This window comes from Equus asinus, chromosome 4, assembly GCF_041296235.1.
Source record: "Equus asinus isolate D_3611 breed Donkey chromosome 4, EquAss-T2T_v2, whole genome shotgun sequence".
NCBI lineage: Eukaryota > Metazoa > Chordata > Mammalia > Perissodactyla > Equidae > Equus > Equus asinus.
The window spans coordinates 42,663,732-42,687,413 of NC_091793.1; the positions used below are offsets into that span (position 1 = coordinate 42,663,732).

The window sequence follows — 23,682 nt, forward strand, 5'->3', positions numbered from 1 at the left end:
CAAAGGAGGATCCAGCTTCAGGTTTCTGACATACAAACCTTAACATAGCCTGAAGAATTCCCCTCGGCACATCCGGAGTAGTCAAATTTCATGTTAACTATTAAATTACAGACATTCATTTACGTTCTCCAAACCTCTGTTTAGAAATTCAAAAGGCCCTTTGAAAACATCCTTAAACCAAAGCCCAAGTTGGCAAGTGAAACCGTTTACCTGCGAGAGCAAAACAAAGGGGAGGCCTGCCCATCCCCGCAGGCACATTGCGAAGTGGCACGCGATGTACCCCATCCCCATTGTGAGGCACAAATTCTTTGTGACACTGGGGGACACCGCAGAACAAAAATACTATTAGAAATGCTTCAAAAGGAACATTTTTGGCTGCGATAGAGACTTTTGACATTATTTATTAGGTTCAAAACTGCTTCACAAAAGCCTAACAATAGTTCTGTGGAAACCAGTACATCTGAGGCCCTTTCTGTTGTTCTGGGCAGGCATTGATTTGAAGATGGGCAGCGCTCGAGGAACAATTCCCTCGCAGCGGTCAATGTAAGTGAGCATTCACCCTCGGCCTAGGAGGGGCCTGTGAACAAACCGTATGGAAGCCCCGGGGTGGGCGGGAGGGGGGAGCAGAGCAAACCTTGATTAACCTCTTTGAGGGGAGATGGGTGGGAGCACCGGCAAACCGAGGAAGGGGCGCTCCTGCCAGATTGCCGTGGAGGGAGGCGTCTGCCCTGGGCTCCCTTTTCCCCGGGGGATGAGGATGCTTGGGGAGCATCTCTGATGCCATGGCAACTGCGCCTCTTACAACTAGACTTCCGGTCGCGCCTTGGGGCCGACTTTGGACATCTGGGTTTGCCAGAGCGCCAACTGTGGCTGTCCTCTTTTCCTCCAGCTCGGGCTCTGAGGAACTCCAGGAGACCCTCCACGGAGCCAATGGGGTCTGGCCTCTTCTGCAGAGGCCGATGGCAGTGTAAGGCCTCGGAGCGGGACCTGAAAGGCAAAGGGCAGGAGTGGCACTGAGGCTCGCAGAATTGACCCGCCCCGCTGGTAAAACTTTCAAAAAAAATCTCCCCTCATAACTGGGTGTTTGAGACATCAACGTTTGTAACGTGCTAAGAGAAAGATTTAAAAGTCCCCTGATATTATCCTCAAGCGTCCCCACGTTTCTTTAAGAAAAGAAACTATTCCTTTCCTGTTGTTTGAAAGCACCTTCCCCCCAAAATAATTTTTACAGAATACTCATAAAACTTCTAATTTCAAGGACAACTGTTTAAAACTTCTAAAATAGGGCCTCGAATTCTAAATTTGGGAAAAGTTTGTGAATGGCAGAGATAGATATCATGCAGCCAAAAAAAAAAAAAAAGCAAAACCCGGACTCCCAGCCCATTTAGATTTACAACAAATAATTTAAAAATCCAAGAGGCAACTATTTCATGAGTTTCCTTAGAAATTTCAAAGCAGCTGAAAATTAAAACCATCAGTGAATTAATCCTGGGTCTACACAACACAAACATAGATACTAAAATGGATCCGATTTTTCTTCTATTTTTGCCCAACCAAATCATTTTTTCATGTAAAAAATGACGTATTTTTTTTACAATACAGCCAATACTATAAAAGTATTTTATACTTTTTTACTGCATTTCCAAATATATATATACATATATATAATGTGTGTATGTATATATATATATATATCATATACATAGAATCTTGAAGTTTTTACCTAAGAAATTCTGCGCATTGACTATACCAATAAAAGTTTAATTCTTCAGTAGTGTGTTAGGACAATTTACATGGTTTAAATCACTTTCTACAAGTTTTTAAAGGGCTTTGAATAGCATGTAGATGTCTAGAATATTTGGAACAACAAACAGGATCATTCGCAAATTCAAAAAATACGTAAAAGATTTAAAATGCACTTTACCTTCCTAACGGTGTGTGTGACACAGCCACTCTGTCACTGGGTGACCCAATTTAGTGCCTCACATATTGTTCTACGTATAGTATACATCAAGCATCTCCCACTACATGCTCAACACACCCAAGTCAAACAGTGAAAAACATCTAGTGAAACCAACTTTTCCAAAGTGAGAATTATTTTCTGGAAATAAAGGTGGAATGGCATTTCAATATCTCCAGGTAAATAAAAGCTTTCAGAGAGCCAAACACATTGCTTCGTGAAAACTAGATGCTTAATGGCTGTTGATTTGCATTTCCAGCTTTGGCAGATGACCCATTCATCGATGATCAGTGCAAGAAGATTCCACCAGTGAATGTGATGTGGCTGTGGAATTTGGAGCAACAGAGTTTGACCTACACAGAATATGCTGTCCTCTGTCTTGAGCCAAAGAATAAGAAATTCCTTTCCTGCATGCAATTCAATAATGATGCATTTTGTAACAAACTGCCTTAGAGGTTTAGTGTGATGTACTGGAATAAACAAGGCTTTGAGTTCAGACCGTCATAGACTTAAATCCTGGCCTAAGCCTCTTTGTCCTTACCTGAAACTTGAGGATTGCATTGCCTACTTTACAGGATTGCCAGTGGGAAAGTCTGTTCATTCATTTATTCATTCATTAATATCTGAATGTCTGTTATGTGCCTGGCAGTGTTCTAGACATTGGAGATTTAGAAAGGAATAAGGCAGGCAATTGTCCTGCCTATATAGAGCTTACGGTCTAGTTGTGCGAAGGTGGAGCGGGGAGGGGGAGCAGACTAATAGATAAGCAAATAAAGAAATGTATAAGTGTTAGTGGGTAATAAATCCTAAGGAGAAAAATAAAGCGGGAAGGAGGTTAGGAAAGACCCACCCATGTAGGGAACATTTCAGTAAAGACCTGAAGGAAGTGAAAAAGCAAACCAGTTAAGTATCTGAGGGCAGAACATGAAAAAATGTAAAGTATCTGGTACATAGTAAGTGCTCAGCATCGAGAGCTCTCATTGTCATATTTCGAATCTTAATATAGGAGTGCTCTGACCTGGAGTCAGAATGCAGACTGGAATCCGGGCTCCAGCCCTGAAGTTACAGAATCTCTGTGGGCCTCAGAGTCTGCATCTAAACCATGGGAAAACAACAGTTCCTATCTCGGAGGGTGGCCATATGGACCAAAACTGAAGATGTATGTTCAGATTTTAGCACACTGCCTTTTACATAAGACTCAAACAAATGTTAACCAACCAGTATACTCAGCATCCTGTCATCAAATCCTGCCTCCCAGAAGTGAAAGAGTCTCTGAATCAGCATCTTTGTTAAATGGTCTCCCAGCCCCAGCTTTAGACACTTCTAGCCCAAGCAGTATATTCTCCTCTAGTTCAAAGAAAGTTCTCCTTTGTATTGAGTCAAAACCTGTCCCTTCTATTGGTCAATTCCAACAACTGTACAAACGTTTAGAGTGAAATCTACCAAAAAATTGCCCTAAAAAAAGCTGCACAAAATCAACCTAATCCTTCTTCTATGTGACAATTCCTAGAATATTTGGAATATGCATTGTTTCCTTAAATTTTGTCACCTCCAGCACCATAAACACCACCACCATCATCACCGCTGCCATTCAGTCCCTGTTATGTTCAGGGAACTTTATTTATACCAACCCTCTAATTACAACATCTCTTCAAGGTAGTAATTGTCAGTAGTTTACAGGTTAAAAGACTGGGCTCAAAGAACCTTTCTAAGACTTGATCATGGCTACAAAGCTGAAATGGGAGAGAGCAGAGATTTGAGCCCAGATCTCCTTGGTTTCAAAGCTTATTCCTTCTGGTCCATCTCCTTACTTTTAATCACTCCTCCTATTATGTGATTTTGAGACATTTCATTATCATATACATTATCCTGTGCTATGAATTCACAGCTTCCTTATCTGTAAAATAGGGATAATAACATTATCTGCCTCAGGGTGTTATATGAGGATTTCATAAAATAATGTAAAAAGCTCTGCACAGTATCTGGCACATGGTGAGAGCTTAATAAGTGGGAGCTGGAATGATGATGATAATGATAATTGTCGTTATCATTATTATCTGGTGCAATACCTGAAGCATCAAATTACTTGTCATCAACTCACACTTGTTCTCTCCTCTAATACAATACTTGGCCACAAGTAGACTTCCGCTAAGCACTCACTGATATAGTTCTTATAGAACCTTCTAGAATAGGACCTGTCATTGAGTCAATAACTTTGCTGTTCATATCGAAGTTAAAAACAAAATGTGACCAACTGAAAAGAGAAAAAAAAGAGTTAGGAAATACAAAATGATACTTACCAGGCGAGACAGAATCTGCCTTGGAATTGTGAGAGGGCTGGTTCTGAGGCCTCGCGTGTCTTTTGATGTGTGTGCCTGCAGCCTCCAGGTGCAGAGGATTTACTGAACAGAATGGACTAGGCCTTCTTGCCATTTGCTGTTCCAAAACTAGACTGCTCCAGGCTTGCTTGGGTGCTTCTCTAGCTCTCTTATTAATTTCTTGTCTGACAGTGAAGATCAATGGGGTCTCATCCCATTCACTGGATGGTGTTGGAAAGGGACCAGCTTCTCCGTAGCTATCTTCTTCGAAAGAAGCTATACTTACAGCAGGAGATCTGGGGATAAGGCACTGACGAGTACAAAGCGGTCTTTTACATGCCATTGGAGTCTGAAATACTGTAAAAGGTAAACACATCAGTTTGAAAGAATGCACTTCAGAATCCCCTATTAAACTAATAGCGAGAAGGATGAAATCGGGAAATATATGAATTTTTTTGTTTGTTTCATATTTCTATCCTGAGCAAAGAGAAATGACGAAGAAGCCAAGGATCTGGGTGCCTGAATGGGAGATGTAGAGGAGGAAAAAGACATAGAAGAAGAGGTAAAGGGCGAAAGTGCTTTTGTTGAGTTCAGGCTGTTTCAGGCACTGTGTGAGGGCCTGGACGTGCTGGTCGTATAGTTCTCACAAGAACTGTATCGAATAGATACTATTATTATCTCCATTTTGCAAGTCAGAAAGCTAATTTGAGGCTTAGGGTTGAATTAGGCTTAGGGTTTGCCCCAAGAAGATATGTTGAAGTCTTAGCGCTCTCCACCTGTGAATGTGACCTTATTTGGAAATACGGTCTTTGCAGATACAGTCAAGTTAAGATGAGGTCGTTAGGGTGAGGCCTTAATCCAATAGGACTAGTGTCCTTATAAGAAGGAAAAACAAACACAGATACACAGGAAGAAGGCCATGTGCTGACAAAGGCAGAGATTGGAGTGATGTATCTACAAACCAAGGTATGCCAAGGATTACAGCAACCACTGGAAGCTGAAAGAAAGGCAAGGAATGGATTGTCCCTCAGAACCCCCAGAAGGTGCCAGTCTTGCTAATGCCTGGATTTCTGACTTCTGGCCACCAGAACTATGAAAAAATAGTTTACCTTAAGCCCTCCAGTTTGTGGTTCCTTGTTAACAGCAGTCCTAAGAAACTAATATACCCACAATAGTTTCAACATACACATGTTGTTTTAAAATCATTATTAACAGCACGTTTCACCCTCCAAAAATTGTTCAGATTTGGGGCATGGAAAAGAAGAAACATCAGGAGGTGGGAAGATGTGGAGTGGGAGGAGGAAGGGTGTTGGTTTCCTGAGTTCTGCTATGTGGCGGAAACTGTGCCAGGATGAAACAACTCTTAATAAGACTCATATTCCCTGTGCTCAAGGTGTAGTCAAGTGGCAAAGAGGATGCTGATCATGTTAGGTACCAAATAACCACAACCTCCTCCTAAACCACAACCTTGTCTGTAGAAGAGGGAAGCAAAGTAAATGTCTCCAGGACCCCGCAGATAATAGAAATGAGAAAAGGGGCAAAGTAGGGGTACCATCGGAGTAAATGTCCCATCAACAGGGGCCAACCACTTATCTTGTATTTTCTTGCCATGAGGGAATGTGGGCCCAGTGAGGACAGATTTTTCTGGATTTTCAGGAGAAGCAAAAATATGTATTTTTATATTTGTAAAATCTTCTGATTTTTAAATGTTAGTAACTCACCCAACTTTTTTTAATACAGTGTGAGCTAAACAAAACACATCTGCTCTCTGAATCACGAAAGGCCACCAGTTTGCATCTTTGGCCTATGGCCAGCCTTATGAAAGTCACAATTTCATTTACCTCATTTTACACCATCTTCATCTTAGAATATGATTTTATAAATATTCATCTTGGAAGTGTGGAAATGCATTTGCAAGCTCTGTGTATAAGCAGATTTTAGAGTTCTAGAACTTTTGTCTACCTCCAACACTTTAGGAAGATTGAGCTTTTGTTTTCATTTTAATTGACTGCCCCATTTCATCTTATAGCCCAGAATTTAAAATGGCAGACAAATTTTTCAGGCTTTCTCAAATGCAGGGAAACATCTAGAATCTTTCAAAACAGGAGCTCTGGGACACTTGAACCAATGGCATTGGGTTGCCCTCATTCTGCTGTTCAACTATCAAGAACAGAATGGAAGGCCTGAAGGCACCTTATACACCTTCACATCCTAGAAGTTATGGGTTGAAAGAGACCTTACAGATTATCCAATGCTGACCCCCACCAGCCTCATCATCCACTTCTGTTTAAATACCTCCAGGAGGCTGAATGTCACTACCTCTGCGTCAGAGATTTCCTTGCTTATCAGAAGAGCAAATAAGTAACTTTGTATTTGCAATATAATAGGTATATTATACATATGATATATATCATATTATATATGGGGGATAATTATCAAAGCTTGTCTAACGCACTCATCAGAGATTTCAGGTAGTGTTATAAATTTTATTTAGTCCAAACAATCACAAACATGCTAGAGCCATGAAGTCAAAGTTGTCTTTCTCCTCAGAGTATTATCTCTCTGTGGACAGTCTTCATTTCAGAAACCAGCATTCTATACCATTTTAAAACATGTATAATCCTTTACAGTTTATTTCTTTTCATACCAGTAACCCCTCTTGAGCCTAACAGCAACTCTTTGACGTCCTCATTTTACTGAAAAGGAAACTGATGTCAGAGCATCTTGTCCACGCCACTAGTCAAGAATTAGAGAAGCTAGGATTGGGATCCAGGTCTTAGAATTTTGAGGGGGTTTTGTTTTTCTACTAGGCAATAATTTCAGTGGGGCCAGAGGAAACATGTGATTACCATGAACTGAAGGGAAGGATGCAAATGTCCACAATAACAGCTGACAAATAGTGGGCACTGACCACCAATCAGGTACTACCCTCCTGTCCATGCCTTAGCCCATAGGAAATGCTATCAAGATCCCTTCCAACGTACCGAAGAAAGGACATATTAGGATGAGTCCTTTGCCCATGGCCCAGTGACTGAGATTAGCTCCCACAAAAGCCCACATTCTAATTGTTCCCACAGGCTACCTCTCCACATGCTCACTCACTCACGTAAAGACCCAGCTTTTCCCAACTACTGAGGCACTTGTTTTTTGGTACTGTGTTTGTTAAAAAATTCTTCCCTTGGGGCCATCCCCGTGGCATAGTGGTTAAGTTCACATGCTCCACTTCAGCGGCCCAGGGTTCACAGGTTCAGATCCTGGGTGCTGACCTACACACTGCTCATGGAGCCATGCAGTGGTGGTGTCCCACATACAAAATAGAGGAAGATTGGCACAGATGTTAGCTCAGGGACAATCTTCCTGACCAAAAGAAAGAAAACTTTCTTCCCAATATTCAAGTTTTGCAAGTCCTTTTAATGTGCAGGCAACTCTGTCTCTTATTTTGCAGCACAGGTCTTCCATCTGTTGCTAACTTCATTTGAAACTGAATTGAATTGAAATTTGAATTTCATTTGAAATACAAGAGATTTCAAGGTACAATACACCTAACTAGGAGCGAAAAAGCTAAGAAACACTTGTGATGGTCACAACCAGAGACACAGACCCACTAAATGACTCAGGTTTAATCATAAGATCATCGAAAGCTTCCCCTCACCCACATCTTATTATCACACCACAGGTCTCCAGTATAATAAAAGTGGGTTACAGCTGAAAGCTACAAGATGTCGACACTCTCTCAGAAAGAGTAGTCAGGAAAGCTAAAAGTCCAGAGGGGAGACAAAAGCAGGAACACTAAGAAACATGAAGCCTCTGGCACCTACAGCTACAATAGACATTGACACAGCCCACCAACACCTAGCCAAATTAACATAAAACCCCACACCAAAGATCTGTTTACTTCATACCCATTACTTGATATATTATGCTTGGCTTTCAACAAAATTTATGAGGCATGCCAAAGGGCAAGAAAAAGCACAGTCTGGAGAGAAAAAGCATGCATAAGAACTGGACTTAGATATAACCCAGATGTTGGAATTATCAGAGAAGGAATTTATAATAGCTATGATTAATATGTTAAGTGTTCTACTAGAAAAAGTTAACAACATGAAAGAGCATATGAGTAAGGTGAGCAGAGACAGGGAGACTCTAAGAATCAAAAAGAAATGCCACATGGTCTCTCTTATGTGTGGAATCCAAAATAGTCAAACACATAGAAGCACAGACTAGAACAGGAGTTACCAGGGGCAGGGAGGTGGGGGACCTGGGGATGTGTTGGTCAAAGGGTACACAGTTGCTGTTATGTAGGATGAATGTCTAGAGATCAAATGTCCAGCCTGATGACTATAGTTAGTACTGTATTAAATACTGGAAACTTGTTAAGAGAGTAGATTTCAAGAGCTCTCATCATACATACACAAAATGGTAACTGCGTGAAGAGATGACATGTTAATTAGTTTGACTGCAAGAATAATTACACTATGTATATGTGTGTCAAATCCTCATGCCATATACTTTAAATATATACTATTTTTATTAAAAAATAAAATACAACAAAAAAAAGAAATGCAACAAATACAAAGCTACAAATATTGTAACAGACATGAAGAATGCCTTTGATGGGCTCATCAGCAGACTGAACACGTCCAAGGAAGAATCAGTGAGCATGAAGATAGGTCAATAGAACTCCTAAACTAAAATGCAAAGAGAGAAAGGAATGGAAAAAAAATACAAGAACTGTGGGACAATTTCATAAGATATAGCATATACTTCCTAATGGAAGTACCAGAAGAAGAAAAAAGAGAGAATGGGGCAGACTATTTGAAGAAATAATGGCTGAGAACTTTCCAAACTTAATGACAGACACCAAACCATAGATCTAGGCAGCTCAGAGAACATTAAGGCAAGATAAATGCCAAAAAGAAAAAAAAAAAATGCATCTAGGCATATCTTATTCAAATTGCAGAAAACCAAACACAAAGAGAAAATCTTGAAAGAAGCTGAGGTGGGGGGCAAGGAATACCTTTCAGAGGAATAAGGATAAGAATTAAAGAAGATTGTTGATCAGAAACCCTGCAAGCAAGAAGAAAGTGGAATGAAATATTTACAAAGTGTTGAAAGACAAAAAATATCAACCTAGTATTCTATATCCAAAAAAATTACCCTTCAGCACTGAAGGAGAAATAGAGACATTCCCAGATTTTAAAAAAAAAAAAAAAAAAAAACACAGAAAATTCATTACCCACAGACCTGCCCTGCAAGAAATGTTAAAAGAAGTTCTTCAGGGAGAAGGAAAATAATATAGGTCACAAACTCAGATCTACACAAAGAAAGGAAGAGCTCAGAGAAAGAATAAACAAAATGAAATCTTTTGTTTTCAATTGATCCAAAAAACCGCTTCTAAAAGAAGTTTACTCCACCACTTCCTTCCAAATTGGCCCCCTCTGCCCTCCATCACATCTCCTTTCCCTGTTTTATTTTTATTCGATATAACATAACAATGTATTATATTACTAATTGTTTACAAGTTTAATACCCATCACCCTGACTAAAATGTAAGCTTTGTGAGGGCAAGTACCATCTCTGAATTGTTTTCCACAGAATCCCAAGTAATTGCCAGATGGTAGATGCTCACAAAATTATCTTGGAAAGAACAAATGAATGAATGAATGTTTCACCCCTCCAAAGGATGCTCTTCAGCATTACAGCTCTACCCTTCTCCATGTCCACCTCATTGTCCTCCATCCTCCCCTTCTGCAAACTTGTCTAGGGGTAACTACTTCACTTCTCTTTCCTCAGGGATTCGTCCACGCTGCTCAGTTCACCATAATCATCCATTCCAGCTCTAGTGCCTTGTTCCCTATCAAGGACGGCAAACAAGTTTCATCTCAGACATCAGTACCCCAAATTGATTGTGGCATCAATTTTTTAAGAAGAGTTCCAGGGCTGTGTCTCAGTTCATGGAGAAATGACTGATGTCTACCCTGGATGTGGGAGAATGAAGTGGCCACAAGAGGCACTTGTCATAGCTCAGCTACTTGCTAAGTATGAGGGTGCCTGTCCCTGCCTTCTGTGAGAGGGATGTTCCTTCTCATAATATCACTTGACCACCTCCCTTCCTCTAGTAAAGGGTCACATGAAGTAACCTCTCACCATGCATCACAAAGTAACTGAAGAACATCCAGATACATCACCCTCCTCCCGTGACACCACCTCTTCCCCATGACATCATCAGCCTTACTCAGTTGCACTTGAATCACAGAAATCTCCAGCCCAGGGACATAGATATGTATTTGAATGTTTTGTTTTTAAACTTCTGGTTAGACTACAAATTGTTTCCAACACAAAGTGTAATTTGAGATCCAGTGCTTTACTTTCTAATGGATTCATTGAATGAATGTCTCCAGACGTTGGTTTCCTCATCTATCAGAAGAATTAAAATAACCTCTAAATTATCTCCAGCCCTAATAATCCTGTGAGTCTCTGAGTTTTTTTTTTTTAAATCGCACTGAACATTTTTTCTTTAATTACTTTATTTTTTGAAACATTATGTTACCATATGAAATTGCCGTTTTGTAGGACACAAATGGACAAATGTAAATGGCACAAATGGCAATCTTGTAAATTACAACTTAATGTCACACTTGCAAGAGTATCAGTGACAAATACACAGAGTTTAAAGATAACACACAGCCACAGATCAGTTCAATTTCATTATAGAAATATCCACAATTTATTCTTCCATTCTTTTATTCATGGCCAGATGAATGAAGTCAAGTTTTGTTCTGATTTTTAATATTACAAACAAGGCCGCTATGAACATTCTTGACCACGTCCTCTGCTGCACGTATTCTAGTTTCTCTTGAGTGGGATAGCCAAGTCATCAGGTATGCGTATCTTCAACCTTATTATGCAATGCCCATTGTTTTCCAGAGTGTTTTTACCAATTTACACTCCCACCAGCAGTGCATAAGGTGTCCCGTTGTTCCACATACTTGCCAACATTTGCTATTACGTGACTGTAGTTTTCAATTTTGCCATTCTGGTGGATATAAAACAGTACTGAACTGTGGTTTTAGTTTTTATTTCCCTGATAAATAATGAGCTTGAGCATGTCTCCTCCCACTAAATCTTTAATCTGAATTGCGTGCAAGCTATGTAATTGGAGGTTGAGCTTCAGACCCTTTCCCCTTTCCTTTCTCCTGCACCGTGTATTCTAACCAGCTGGCGAATAGTGACATAGCCCTGGAGGACACAGCAGGGAGCACGTGGATAATCCACAAGTCAGTAATCTGCCGCTCAATAAATAACCAGGAGTTGACCCTCGGGGATTGTATTTGCACAATTCAACTGCCGTGACCCAGTGTAATATTTCATGCCTTGCTAAAACTCTGGCCAAGCACTATTTTGCATACAACTAAGTACTTGGACAATTCTTTCATCTGAATGATTAGCTTATTTCAGCCACAGCTTGCTTGAGGCACAAAAGGCCAGTGCTACCTGCCAGTGGCATCACTCCAGATGGCACCTTAGCCCTCTTACGTGAATTTTCTCACATTTCTCACCCTTCCCCCTTGAGGATGTGCAGTTTCTCAATGACCCTTCTTAAAATGTGATATTAAGACTGGAAAACATTTTAAATCACATTATTCAATATCACATATTCAGGAAAGCAACCCTTCATTATATTTCTTTTGTAAGAAAAAAGCAAAAGTCTTTCTCCCTCCAGCTAGAGAATGCAACAGGAATGATGATCTTTCTTAAATGATCCTGTGAATAAATGATTCTGATGAATAAAATTAAAAGAGAGGATGGAAAAAAAAAAAGTCACAAATAGGATCAGGAACAGTTGAAAAAGAAATCCAGGCTACGCCCAACCCCATCCTTTGTTGAAGGGATCACCAGAGATCTATGTAGATATTATTTTGAAATTTAGAGTTTCAACTTGTATGAACATGAATGCCCATGCTGAGTTTTTGCATGCCTCTGTGAAACAGCTAAAAGAACCCGACAGACCCTATTCTTGCATTAAAGCAACATACTGTGGAAAGTCTGAAAATAAACCATCTATGCTTGATTAATTAGGTTTGTAAGTATTGTTTCAGAACCAAACAATATTTCTAAAGATTTCAATAGTTCAAAGATTGCCCTATGGCCGTCTGGCCAATACATCTTCTAACACATGCAGTTTACAAGCATTTTTCTTCCCAATATGTTGTCTTTGGTTGGTGCGACATTGTTTGAGTGCAGGGCTATTTGGGTCATAGTGGTTTTCTCCACTGCACAGCAGTGGTGCTGAGCACAGCACTTCGACCATACATCTTCCATGTCATTTCCATCAAAGGCACATGATACTTCCTGGTGACCAATCAGGAGTGGTCCAGCATCCTAACAGAGGGCATATTGGCAAACCAAGCTTTCTTAATGACAGCCATTGTTCCAGGCCAACAAAAGGGAGGTCCTGAATATTAACATGTGGCCTTGTGTAAAGGTCACCAGTATGGCACATCCATCATATTTCACAACCGAGAAAGAGAACTTTATAAGTTCTGTCAGAACCTACTGTTGTCCAAATAAATGTATTAGGCTGACAGCTGACACCAACGAGGCAAATAATCTTGAGTGATGATCTCCTCTTTTAACAAATATCCTTTCACTTCTTTGAAGCAGCAGCAGACATTATGGTGAGAGACCATGTTTAAGGAATATACCTCGAGGCCACAGGGGGTTAGAATAACCAGGCAACCCAATTAAAAGATTAATGTAATAACATGTAATCATTAGACCAAGTGCGTCTCCTTCTAACAGGCATAACTTTCCACACTGAAAAGAGAAATCAGATATTTTAACATCTCAGAGTCTTGAATGATCTTCTTGACAGTAAAGACCCACAAGTCCGTGAAAATTCTGTCAATAAAATTTAATACAACTGGTATAAAAGAACTCAAAGGCCTGGGTCTATTGACAACACTGCATGTTGGTTAAAGGCTATACAGAGCAAAGTATGATGGCGGAATTGAATGAAGCTAAACATTATCACAGGCACTTAATGTTAAACCTAAGAGTAAATAGGAAGCTTTCTTACTTCACAATCTTAATCAGAATCAGTTCCATGTTCAATATAGAAATACGGGGTTCTGGTTATTGAGTATGATCTTTAAAAAAAGTTGGAATTTATTTCTATTTAAGAGATCCAAAAAGAATACAATTAAGAGAAAGATTAGTGAATAAACAGGTATCTCATCTCCCTCACTCTGACCTTCCTGTCACAGCCAAGGGGAAGGGGGCCAGAGGCAGGGAGGGAACGAGAGAGAGAATGAGAAAGAAGAAGAGAGGGCAACCTTCTTAGTTTCTTGGATACATCATTCTCTCTCTTGTCATTCAGACGTATTCCTTCTCTGCCATAGTTTCCACAGCCCCTGTTCCTCTGACCAATTTCTACTCCTCCTTCTGTTCTCTTTCCTAACCCCTGAACCACTTAGATCCTTCTGCTGTATATTCTCATAGTTCCTTGGTCATGCTTTATCATAACACCCAACACTTGAATTGCTTATTGAATTGTGTTGTCTTCAAAATTATTCCAAACTCCATGAGGAGAGAGGTAGGATGTGTCAATGTCATCATTGCAGATTCTCTATAAACTTTTGTACATAAATAGTGATTTTAAATAATAAAACAGGATTAAAGTATGAATTCACCACATCTTGACTTAAAACATGTTTCCGTTAAGTAAAAGAAATTCTCATGCACATGAAGGAAGGATTCAGCATTGGAGCAATTTATCTTTATTGTACTATAGAGAAGACAGCAAGTAACTACAATATAGACTCACCAATTCATACTCTATTATTTCAGAGCAGGGCAGAACCAGATAACAGAAGGAAAGAAGTCAACTTTTGAGCTATCTTTGAAAGGGCATTTGCTAGGCAAAATAATTGTGTACATAATATATAGGGAAAAAATTATCCAAAATAATGGTGTTTCAAAACACTCAGCCACTTGTCTTGGCATTGAGTCCTCCTTTCCACCTCTGTACATTGGCTCCACTTGGAATGTTGTCTACCTATCTACAGCCTATTAGCCTTCAAGGCCCAGGGTAAGTACCACTTCTTTTATGATACCCTCCGCTACTGCTCGTGCTCACAAGACTCTCCCTGACTTCTGAATGACTCTAGTTCTTCCTGTGTTCTCACTGGACACTAACCACATTGTAACTGAAAGTCTTAGGTGAGTACACCTTTTTTCGTTTACAAAAAAAAAGTTGTAAATTATTTGAGGGAAGAATCTACATATTTTTACTTTTATGAATCCAGCCCAGTGTCTAGCATGTTGCACTCTGTGAGTGTTCAATAAATATTTTCTAAATAAATGATGAATATATAAAAGTAATCATTCTAAGTCTTTACGCAAATTCTAAAAAAAATCTCTGTTGGCAATGCTTTATTACACTTATATAGTAGTCACTTTTTTTTTTTTTAAGATTTTATTTTTTCCTTTTTTTCCCCAAAGCCCCCCGGTACATAGTTGTATATTCTTCGTTGTGGGTCCTTCTAGTTGTAGCATGTGGGACGCCGCCTCAGCGTGGTTTGATGAGCAGTGCCATGTCCGCGCCCAGGATTTGAACCAACGAAACACTGGGCTGCCTGCAGTGGAGCGCGCAAACTTAACCACTCGGCCACGGGGCCAGCCCCTATATAGTAGTCACTTTTATTCTGTCTGCCCAGACACATATATATACTTTCTTCAAGCCAATGATCCTATGTCTCCGAGTGGTTTAAATGAGAGCTTCCTTATTATTAGATTCTTCCCTTCTTCAGCTACAATGGGAAAGTCATCCAAGATGGCGTCCTACTCCCTATCCCCAGTTGATGGGTTCAGGTATGTGCAGCCGACTCAAGCTTGGACAATCACTCTTTCAATGGATTTTTGTTCTTAGGACCTAAGAAACCACACCTCAATCCCTTTCTGGAGGGAGATGCTGTGAAATACGAGCTGCAGTTTAGTGGAGGACATCTTTCAGTCTTCAATGAAGAAGCTACTCTGAGGAAACGAAGAAGACATTGCAGGAAGAATGAGAAGCCCAAGATGGAGGGTCCTAGGGGTTCTCACGCTCCCTGGTTCACATCTTCCCTGAGTCCCAACTCACACCAAATTCCATTTGCTTTAGATATGTAAGATCTCTCTCTCTTTTTGACCAATGTAATTCAGATTGATCTCCATGATGCCTACCCAAAATAACTTTAATAAAACTAGTCACTATTATTGCATTACATTAACTGACACTGCACTTCTTTACAAGGATAAACTGGTTTCTCCCTCACAAATGTCTAAATTCATAAGAATGCTATTTGGTTCATCTGCTATTTCTCTTAAATAAATGGAGTGCTTATAGAAAATATGCTTAGATAAGTTATGAACAACTTTCCTCCTTATAAATGTGGTAAATTTATTACCATCTCTTACTGAATTCAAAAAACAGAAGTGATAACGTCAAGGCCCCAGGTAACAATAATTCATAACTGCACATTTCCTACTGGAAATACTAAAATTATGCATTATAAAAAAATAAAATATTGCTCAGTTCCACTCTATCTGTTCCACTCTACAGATGATGAAGAAATAGGCTTAGAGAAGTTAAGAGACTTTTCCAGGGTTACCCAACTCTTCATTGGTAGAAGCAATCTTCTATGCTTGACTTAAAGTGCCTAGCACAATGTCTAGCACCCCATAGATGCACATCTCCATTAGTTCTTCTCCATCTCTTTCTTCCCCCAAATTCTGGCCTTTTTCCACCACATCACTCCTGAATACTATAGGGATTCCTGAAGCTGAATTCTACAACCTCCCTTTCTGACTTAGGGCAGCCTCTAATCCTCTGTGCCTCTGTTTCCCATCAGAAAGAAAGACAGAAATAGTTATTATGTTCATCCAACAAAAAGGAAATTAATGGTTGATTAGATGCCTGTTCAACACACTGAGGATGAAAACCAGTCTTCATGGTGAATTATTGAATTAGGGGGCCAACTTACAGTGAGGCTGTGTCTACATAAAGCCAAACATCAGTCAATTCAGCCAAAAAAAGACTACAGTTTAGCGACAGGGAAAATGAAATTAGTTGATCAGGACTGTGCAGACAACATAAAATGAAAAAACAAGCGTTAATACAATAGCACAGTAAAAGTCCTGGCAGAGTTTACAAACTTAAAGGAAAGAATAAGTAAGAGTGAGACTTTTGATGTTCACTGTCAGAAAAATAGAGGTCCTATTGAACATACAGAAATAGACTCATTAATTTTGTGTGGGGTTATACGTTCCTCTCTTTCTTCTGTTATTTCTATTTCATTTTCAGATTTCAAATTTAAGATAGAAGTCAAGAAAAAACAAAGCCAGTATCCAAAGATCTGAGTTATGCCCCAGCCCAGGATATTGAAAAGAAGTGCTCTCCTTTGGTAAATCTGGCATATAACAGATTATGATGCAATCATTCAACATAACTTAGTGTCATATTTGGTGAATTAAATATTATCTTCATTTTCTTTAAAGCAAAAAGTATATTGATATGAATATTATCTATAGAGAATTCTAAATAGCAAAACTCATTTGATGTTCACATTGATTTTCCCAAATCCTTTTCAATACTGTGGCAAGAATCAGAAAATCCTCTGTAATTTGTGTAATTATTTGGTTGACTCTTTAGATAGTAGTTGTTGACTAGCGTTAAGACATATGTCCACTGTGCTTTTAGGGGATGTCATTTTAATGTCCTGCAATATTTTTAGATTGGTGCTTCAATTACAAGCACCGCAATATCTCTATCCTGTAATATTTACAGCCCATAAACTCAAAATGGTCCTAAAACAGCATTAAGTTTTCATAACTATTGACTCATAACTATTTCATAACTATTGACCATTCATTGGGTAGGAGGAGAGATGTTGAGAACTTATGAGTAATTTATCACTTCATTAAGAATAAAATACAATTAATTAAAATTACAGATCTTAATTAATAACTTATTAATTCAACTCTCCTCCTAACCCTAAAAGAATTAGCCCCAGGAGTTAGACAAAAGAAGCATTCTCCAAGACAAATTGGAAAGTACAGTTTTGTGAACTGAGTCCTGAACCCCAGGAATGAACACTCGCAGCTGCAACCATGAACTGTTTTCTGTTACCTTAAATGCTGCTGGGCCATATGGAGCATTTCTGAGGACCTTCTATTTTAAAAAGTTCTGTTCATATTTTATGCTTTTCCATATGTCTCATCCTTACTTCAGAGTTTCTATTCATTTCCATAAAAATAAGAGCTTTGTTTTACAAGAGTTCATTTTTCTCTCTCTCCTCATCCCTATTATGGCCACAAACCTCTACTTGGGTTATTACAGCCACTCTAGGACCAGCTGATTGTGGCAAGATGAATAGAGAATTATTTGGAAGGAAAACAGCAGCAGCAGATGATCCGTGAGGCTGCAGGGCTCCTGTTTCCTTTGCTCATTCCAACCAACTCAGTGTGGAGGATAAGAAACCTGACACTGGTGTTGAACTGCTTCAAAATGAATAAAATGTTTACAGAAATCATCATCGAAACCCTGAAGGAAGACATGATTTGGTTAACCAAAAATTAACCAAAATGCGTTTTCTGAAAAAAGGAGCTCCCTGTAGTTTGGGGTTGACTTTGAGCAATTATCCAAACAAAACAGTTGGCGCCTGTGTTGGCGACAAAATAGTGTTTGCATAAAGTAGAGGAAGAAGACAAATATGCATGAAAATTAAATTTAGGCCTCTGGGACTCCCCTTTTGGGGCCATAGAAGAGCTGATTACATGTTCACAGCTGGAATTGGTGTTGGCAGGCAAGCCTTATTCATGGGCAGACGGAGGGATTCCGTTTTTGAGCAACACTCTTGTGACAAAGCAAGAATGGCATCATTAAAAGCATCTGATGCTTACAGACCTCAAGCCCCATGGCCCCAAGCTGCTCAGATCTGGCAACCAACTGGAGTTGTCTCCACTGGGAAATCCTTATGTGGCTCAAAGGGTATGTGTCTGCTCAAGCACAGGCTCCCTCTCGAATTCCTCATCTCACTCTCAACCACCCTGACTTCTCTTTGCAACTTTTCCATTTAGAAGGTAGTGAACATAGCCAAGGAAACAGTATTCTAGATGATAGGAAAGCTGGATCTTGCAATACCAAGGTTGAAGGTCACAACATGATGCTGAAGCTGTCTTGGAACAGGGTCTCTTGGGGACTTAATGACCAAAAGTGTGTGTTTTAGAAGCATTTGGCAATAGTTCTCTTGGCATGGTTCTCTTGGCATCCGTGGTGGTAGATTGCAAAAATGGCCCCAATTCTCTACACTTCCTTTGCAATTTGACTTTGTCCCATCTCACAATAGAGTATGTTTCCCTACTCCTTAATCTGGGCTGGTCTTGTGACTTGTTTTACCCAATAGAATGTGGAGAAAATGATGAGGGCTTCCTATGACAACTTAAAGCATGAAGGATGAGCTGAAATTAGCATGATGAATAGGGAAAAATGAACAATAGTGTCCCAAGGTGAGGAAGAGAATGTTATGCTCAATAATAATAGTATCTAAGATTTATTGGGCCTTCATGATGCGCCAGGAACTATTCAAAGCATTTTACTTTTAACTAATCTAATTCCCCACAACAACAATTATTACCCTCATTTTTTTCAAATTAAGAAAAGAAGGACGTTAAGAAACTTGGCCAATGTCCCACAGATAGTAATTTGCAGAGCTGGGATTCAAAACCAAAGCCAGTTGGGTTCAGAGTCCATATTCTTCCACCATTGTGCTATGGTGCCCTTGAAAGTACTGAAGAAGATCAGCAAGACAAGAACAGGTTATCAAAGGCAGGAACCAGGACTTCTGCAATAGCCTCACAACCAGGATCCGATGTCCCTTCCTTACTCCTCCGTCTGTTCTTGATAGAGCCACTAGAGGGATCTTTTTAAAAGTTAGAAGGATTTTAACCACCTCACTCAAACCCTTCCAATGCCTTCCCATTGCACTTATAGAAAGATCAAAATGTCTTATCATGGTCACAAAGCCTTACATGTAGTCCCTGCCTACCTCTCTACCTACCTACCTTACCACTCTTCATCTTTTTCACTCCACTACAGATTCTAGACCACTGCAAGCATGTTCCCAGCCAGAGTCCACGCCTTTGCTGTTGCCTCTGCTTAGAATGTTATTTCCCTAGACATTGGCATTGGCTCGACCTCTTGCTTCCTTCAAAATCTGCACTAATCTCACTTCCTCAAAGAGATCTTCCTTGATTGCTTAACTAAAATGGCACCTCCCAATCTCATTGCTGTCTCCTTACTCTGGTCTGAAGAAACATAATATGAAGAAAACTTCATAGGACTTACCACTGCCTGAAATTATATCTGTTTGTTTACTTGTTTACTGTCTGCCTGTCCCACTAGAATGTATGTTCCATAAGGTAGGGCCCTTGGTTTTCTTGTTTATTGCCTAGACCAGTGTCTGGCATATAAAAAACATTTAATCCACTTTACAAAATATCCCAGAGCCTTGATATTGCTTAAGATTGCTTCACTTTTAAAAGCTTCAAAAATTTGGAACATTAACCAACAAAAGCATGCCCTAAGTAGGACGAGTAGGAACATGAAAATAGTTAGAAGTGGTTCTCAAACTTCAGTGAGCAAGTGTGCACCTTTTGCATCAAGACCTCTGGAGTGGGGAGCTCCTAGGTGATTCTAATCCACATGATCTGTCAACAGCTTGTCAGATTTAGCAAATAAAACTATGGGATGCCTAGGTAAGCCTGAATTTCAGATAAACAACAACTATATTGCATGGGGCATGTTTATACTAAAAATGATCTGAAGGATAAACTGAGTATCCTATAGTCTATCTGAAAACACTGTGGACCACACTTAGAGAAAAACTCACTATTAAAGGGAGAGATGATAGTCAGTCTGGAAAAAGTAATTTTGATTGAGAAAGGGGCATGGTTCACAGTGATGTTCAAATATCTGAAGAGAAAGGACCTCTAGTCTCTGTTACTCTAGAGGACAGAACTAAGACCAGATGCTGAAGTCACCTTTCCAATAAATGCAGGTGGGCAACCATGGGATGGATTACCTCTCACAGCAGTGGTTTTCCATCTCCAGGAATATACAAGCCATGTTGTTGAAAGAATTGAGTGGATGCTGAAGAAGGGAGTGTGTTCTGGGTGAAGGTGGATCAATTCCAAAGACTCTTCCAACACTAGGAGTGTCACAGATGGAGTGAGAATAGACCTCCTCTGTATTAGACAAGACTCCATTCACTGCAAGTAACCAGAATCCAACTCAAATGGGCTTAAGCAAAAAGTTGAGTTTATTATTTTGCACTGAAAAGAACCAGGAGGAACTTGATTCGGGAATGACTGAATTCAGATATGTAGAAGTGATGTCATCAGGATTCAGATCCATCTCTTTGCACTATTTTTTCCTGCACTGGCTTCATTCTTAAGCAGTCTCCTCTTTCGTGGTGATAAAACGGTCACCAGTGGTCCAGGCCAACATCCTAACAGGTCAGCAATCTCATCAAGGGGAAAGCATTCCTCTTTCTCAATCGTTTCAGCAAAATCGCAAAGACAACATCTCACGGCTTGCCTTGGGTCAGATGCCAACCCCCAAACCAATATCACAGTGCCCAGGAGAAGTATATGTTCTGCTGAGACTCATTTAGGTCATGTGCTCATTCCTGGAAATTGGGAGTAGAGTCAGCCCCACCCAAGTTAGCAGAACTGATAGTGGGAGAGGAAGGTGATGCAACCAAAAAAAAAAGGGATACTGGATGCTGGGCAGATAGAAATATCAGATAGTCCTATATTCCAAATTAAATATTTGTCAGCTATATTAACAGTATCATAAAGGCTAACACATTTTATTACAATCATCCTCCTCCAAATATGCCTTCATTTCTTCAGCAAGTTTCTCCTTCACAATAGGAAGATGCATCTCTCTCCCTCCCCCAAACCCAATCCTTTTCCCACAGTTCAGTTCCATTGAGTGGAAGCATTTCTTGAAGAGAACATATTTCAATTCTTTAGAAAGACAACTTTTCCAATAAATACAGGTGGGCAATGGTGGGATGGGTTACCTCTCTCAGCAGTGGTTTCCCATCTCCAGGGGTATACAAGCCATGTTGTTGAAAGAATTGAATGAATGTTGAGAAAGGCAGTCAGTTCTGTATGAGGGTGGATCAATTCCAGAGACTCTTCCAACGCTAGGAACTCAGTACTTTGGAAGGAGAGAGAGATGGACCTCCTTTATTTCTTGAACATTTCTGAATTGAAAACAATTATTGAGCAGCTAGTATTTCCAGGTACTATGCCAAAAACTAGGACTACAAAGATAACGAAAGCACAGTTTGTGCCCTGAATATCCTGACCTAGTGAAGGAGAAAAAATTGCAGAGGAGATTATAAAGCAAGGCGATAAGTGTAGAGAGGCAGATGGGCATTCGGGGCTATGGCAGCACAAGAGGGGACGCTTAACCCAAAAGGGACACAGAGAGGCCTCTTATTTCTGTAATTTGTAGAAGGATTTTTAACACCTTTTAGTTTGTCACCTTGCTGTTTCAGTGGTTACTAAGATAGTCCAAAAGAGATGAAATGAAATCATGCCATTGCTCTCTACAAAACACAAAGGCTTTTCGTTTGCTAATAATAAACTCATACATATTCATTGTACAAAATTTGGCTAATAAAAGACGTGGGTAAAGGAAAAAATACATAACCACTATCAGCTTTTTCATGCTATTTTTATTCCTTTCTCTTTCTTTCTCTACGAATCTTTCTCCTTTCTCTCTCTACAAATAGACAGAATTATAATGTACATGTACTAATATAATACAGTCGTGTGCCCCATAACGACGTTTCAGTCAATGACGGACCACAAATATGATGGTGGTCCCATAAGATGAGTACCATATAGCCTAGGTGTGTAGCAGGCTATTCCATCTAGGTTTGTGTAAGTACATTCTATGATGTTCGCACAATGACAAAATCACCTAATGACACATTTCTCAGAATGTATCCTTGTCGTTAAGTGACACACGACTGTATATGTAAAACGTACAATTTATATGTATATCCATGGATATATATATTATTACACCTATAGTAATACAGATTATTTTATGTTCTATTTTTAACTTAATTCGCCATCATTAGACATTTCCCATACTCATATTCTTTAAAGACTTTTTTATGACTCTACAATATTGCTGTACAATAATATCACTGTTTCTTTTGGACAATCTTTTTAGACAGAGGCAATAAAAAGAAATGTTCAAGTGAAATGATTCATTTTGGCAGGCAAAGACGTCAGACTTCAACACAGACTGAGATTTACAACTCCAAAAATTTAAGAAAATTGAAGCGGCATAAACTTTAAGGGAGATAAAAAGGTTGTTGGACTTCCTTTGCTCATTTACCTTTCCAATTATAGAAGAAGTTATGACATAAAATTAACGAATAACTCTCAGATGATTTTATAATATCTTCCTTCACATTCAGACCAACATCGAAGCATTCTTTATCATATTTACAGTGTTAGGTTGGAATGAATATCAGTTTCTTTTAATACTCCATTTAAAAGAATTTAATAAGTCAATCCTATTCCAGATGGATCTATATATAGAAGATGCAGCTCTTGATTTTACAGACCTGCATCAGTGTTAAATACCACTAATGATGTTCAGATTGTCTTCTCTTATTTTGTAAATTCAAGAATGAGGAGGTAGTTCCGTTGGAGGTATAGGAATTGCTCCCAGGAGTGCACGGGAGTTCTAATAGGATTAGACCCATTAGTCTCAATAAATCCCTTGGTGTCAAAGTCTGGATAATCTGTGACCATTAACTTTAAACTGAAGTGGTTGGCTGCTCAGGCCCACAACACAGAGGCACTATATGAATCTGAATTTCAATGGGTGGCCAAGACAAGCATGGCTCTGTGGGGAAGGATGAAGACCATTTGTCCACTCTCACCACTGTTCCTAAATCCTCACCTTTCACTTTCTTATTGTATTATTTTTTATCGTCTTTCTCTGTTCTGACTCCCATAGGGCTTTATTTCTCACCACCTGTATCATCTTGAATAATAGTCATCTGTGTCCCTACCTGACTCCCTTGTTTGCAAGACCTATCTGTCTTCCTTATCAATTTTGTTCCCATGTGTCTAAACTTAAGTGTAAGAAGAACTCAGTGTCAAGGTCTCATCAGTCCTCTCACCTACCCACAAGCTTACTTCTCTCCCCAGGATGGGACTGGCCAGATGATCAGCTACAGGGATCACTGTCCCCCTAAGCAGGAAAACAGGATTTATGCATACTGTTGCACCCCTGTTTTCTTATATGCTTGCTCTGGTGCAGGGAAA

General features: G+C 39.6%; 1 protein-coding gene across 1 annotated transcript; it reads right to left on the bottom strand.

The window, feature by feature from the left end:
- Positions 1-538: 538 nt before the first annotated feature.
- Positions 539-4,621, bottom strand: C4H12orf42 (chromosome 4 C12orf42 homolog). Its single transcript, XM_044745945.2, has 2 exons — positions 4,261-4,621; positions 539-987 (listed from the first exon to the last, which is right to left on the bottom strand). Exons 1-2 carry the CDS (start codon positions 4,619-4,621, stop codon positions 539-541), a joined length of 810 nt encoding a protein of 269 aa, XP_044601880.2.
- Between the last annotated feature and the right edge of the window lie 19,061 nt (positions 4,622-23,682).

Bases quoted from the DNA above. Each gene is read 5' to 3' on its own strand.
- C4H12orf42 (XM_044745945.2), bottom strand. From the start codon at position 4,621: ATGGCATGTAAAAGACCGCTTTGTACTCGTCAGTGCCTTATCCCCAGA. The intron at 988-4,260 runs GTAAGTATCATT...TTTGCCTTTCAG, and splicing joins GGCAGATTCTGTCTCGCCTG to GTCCCGCTCCGAGGCCTTAC.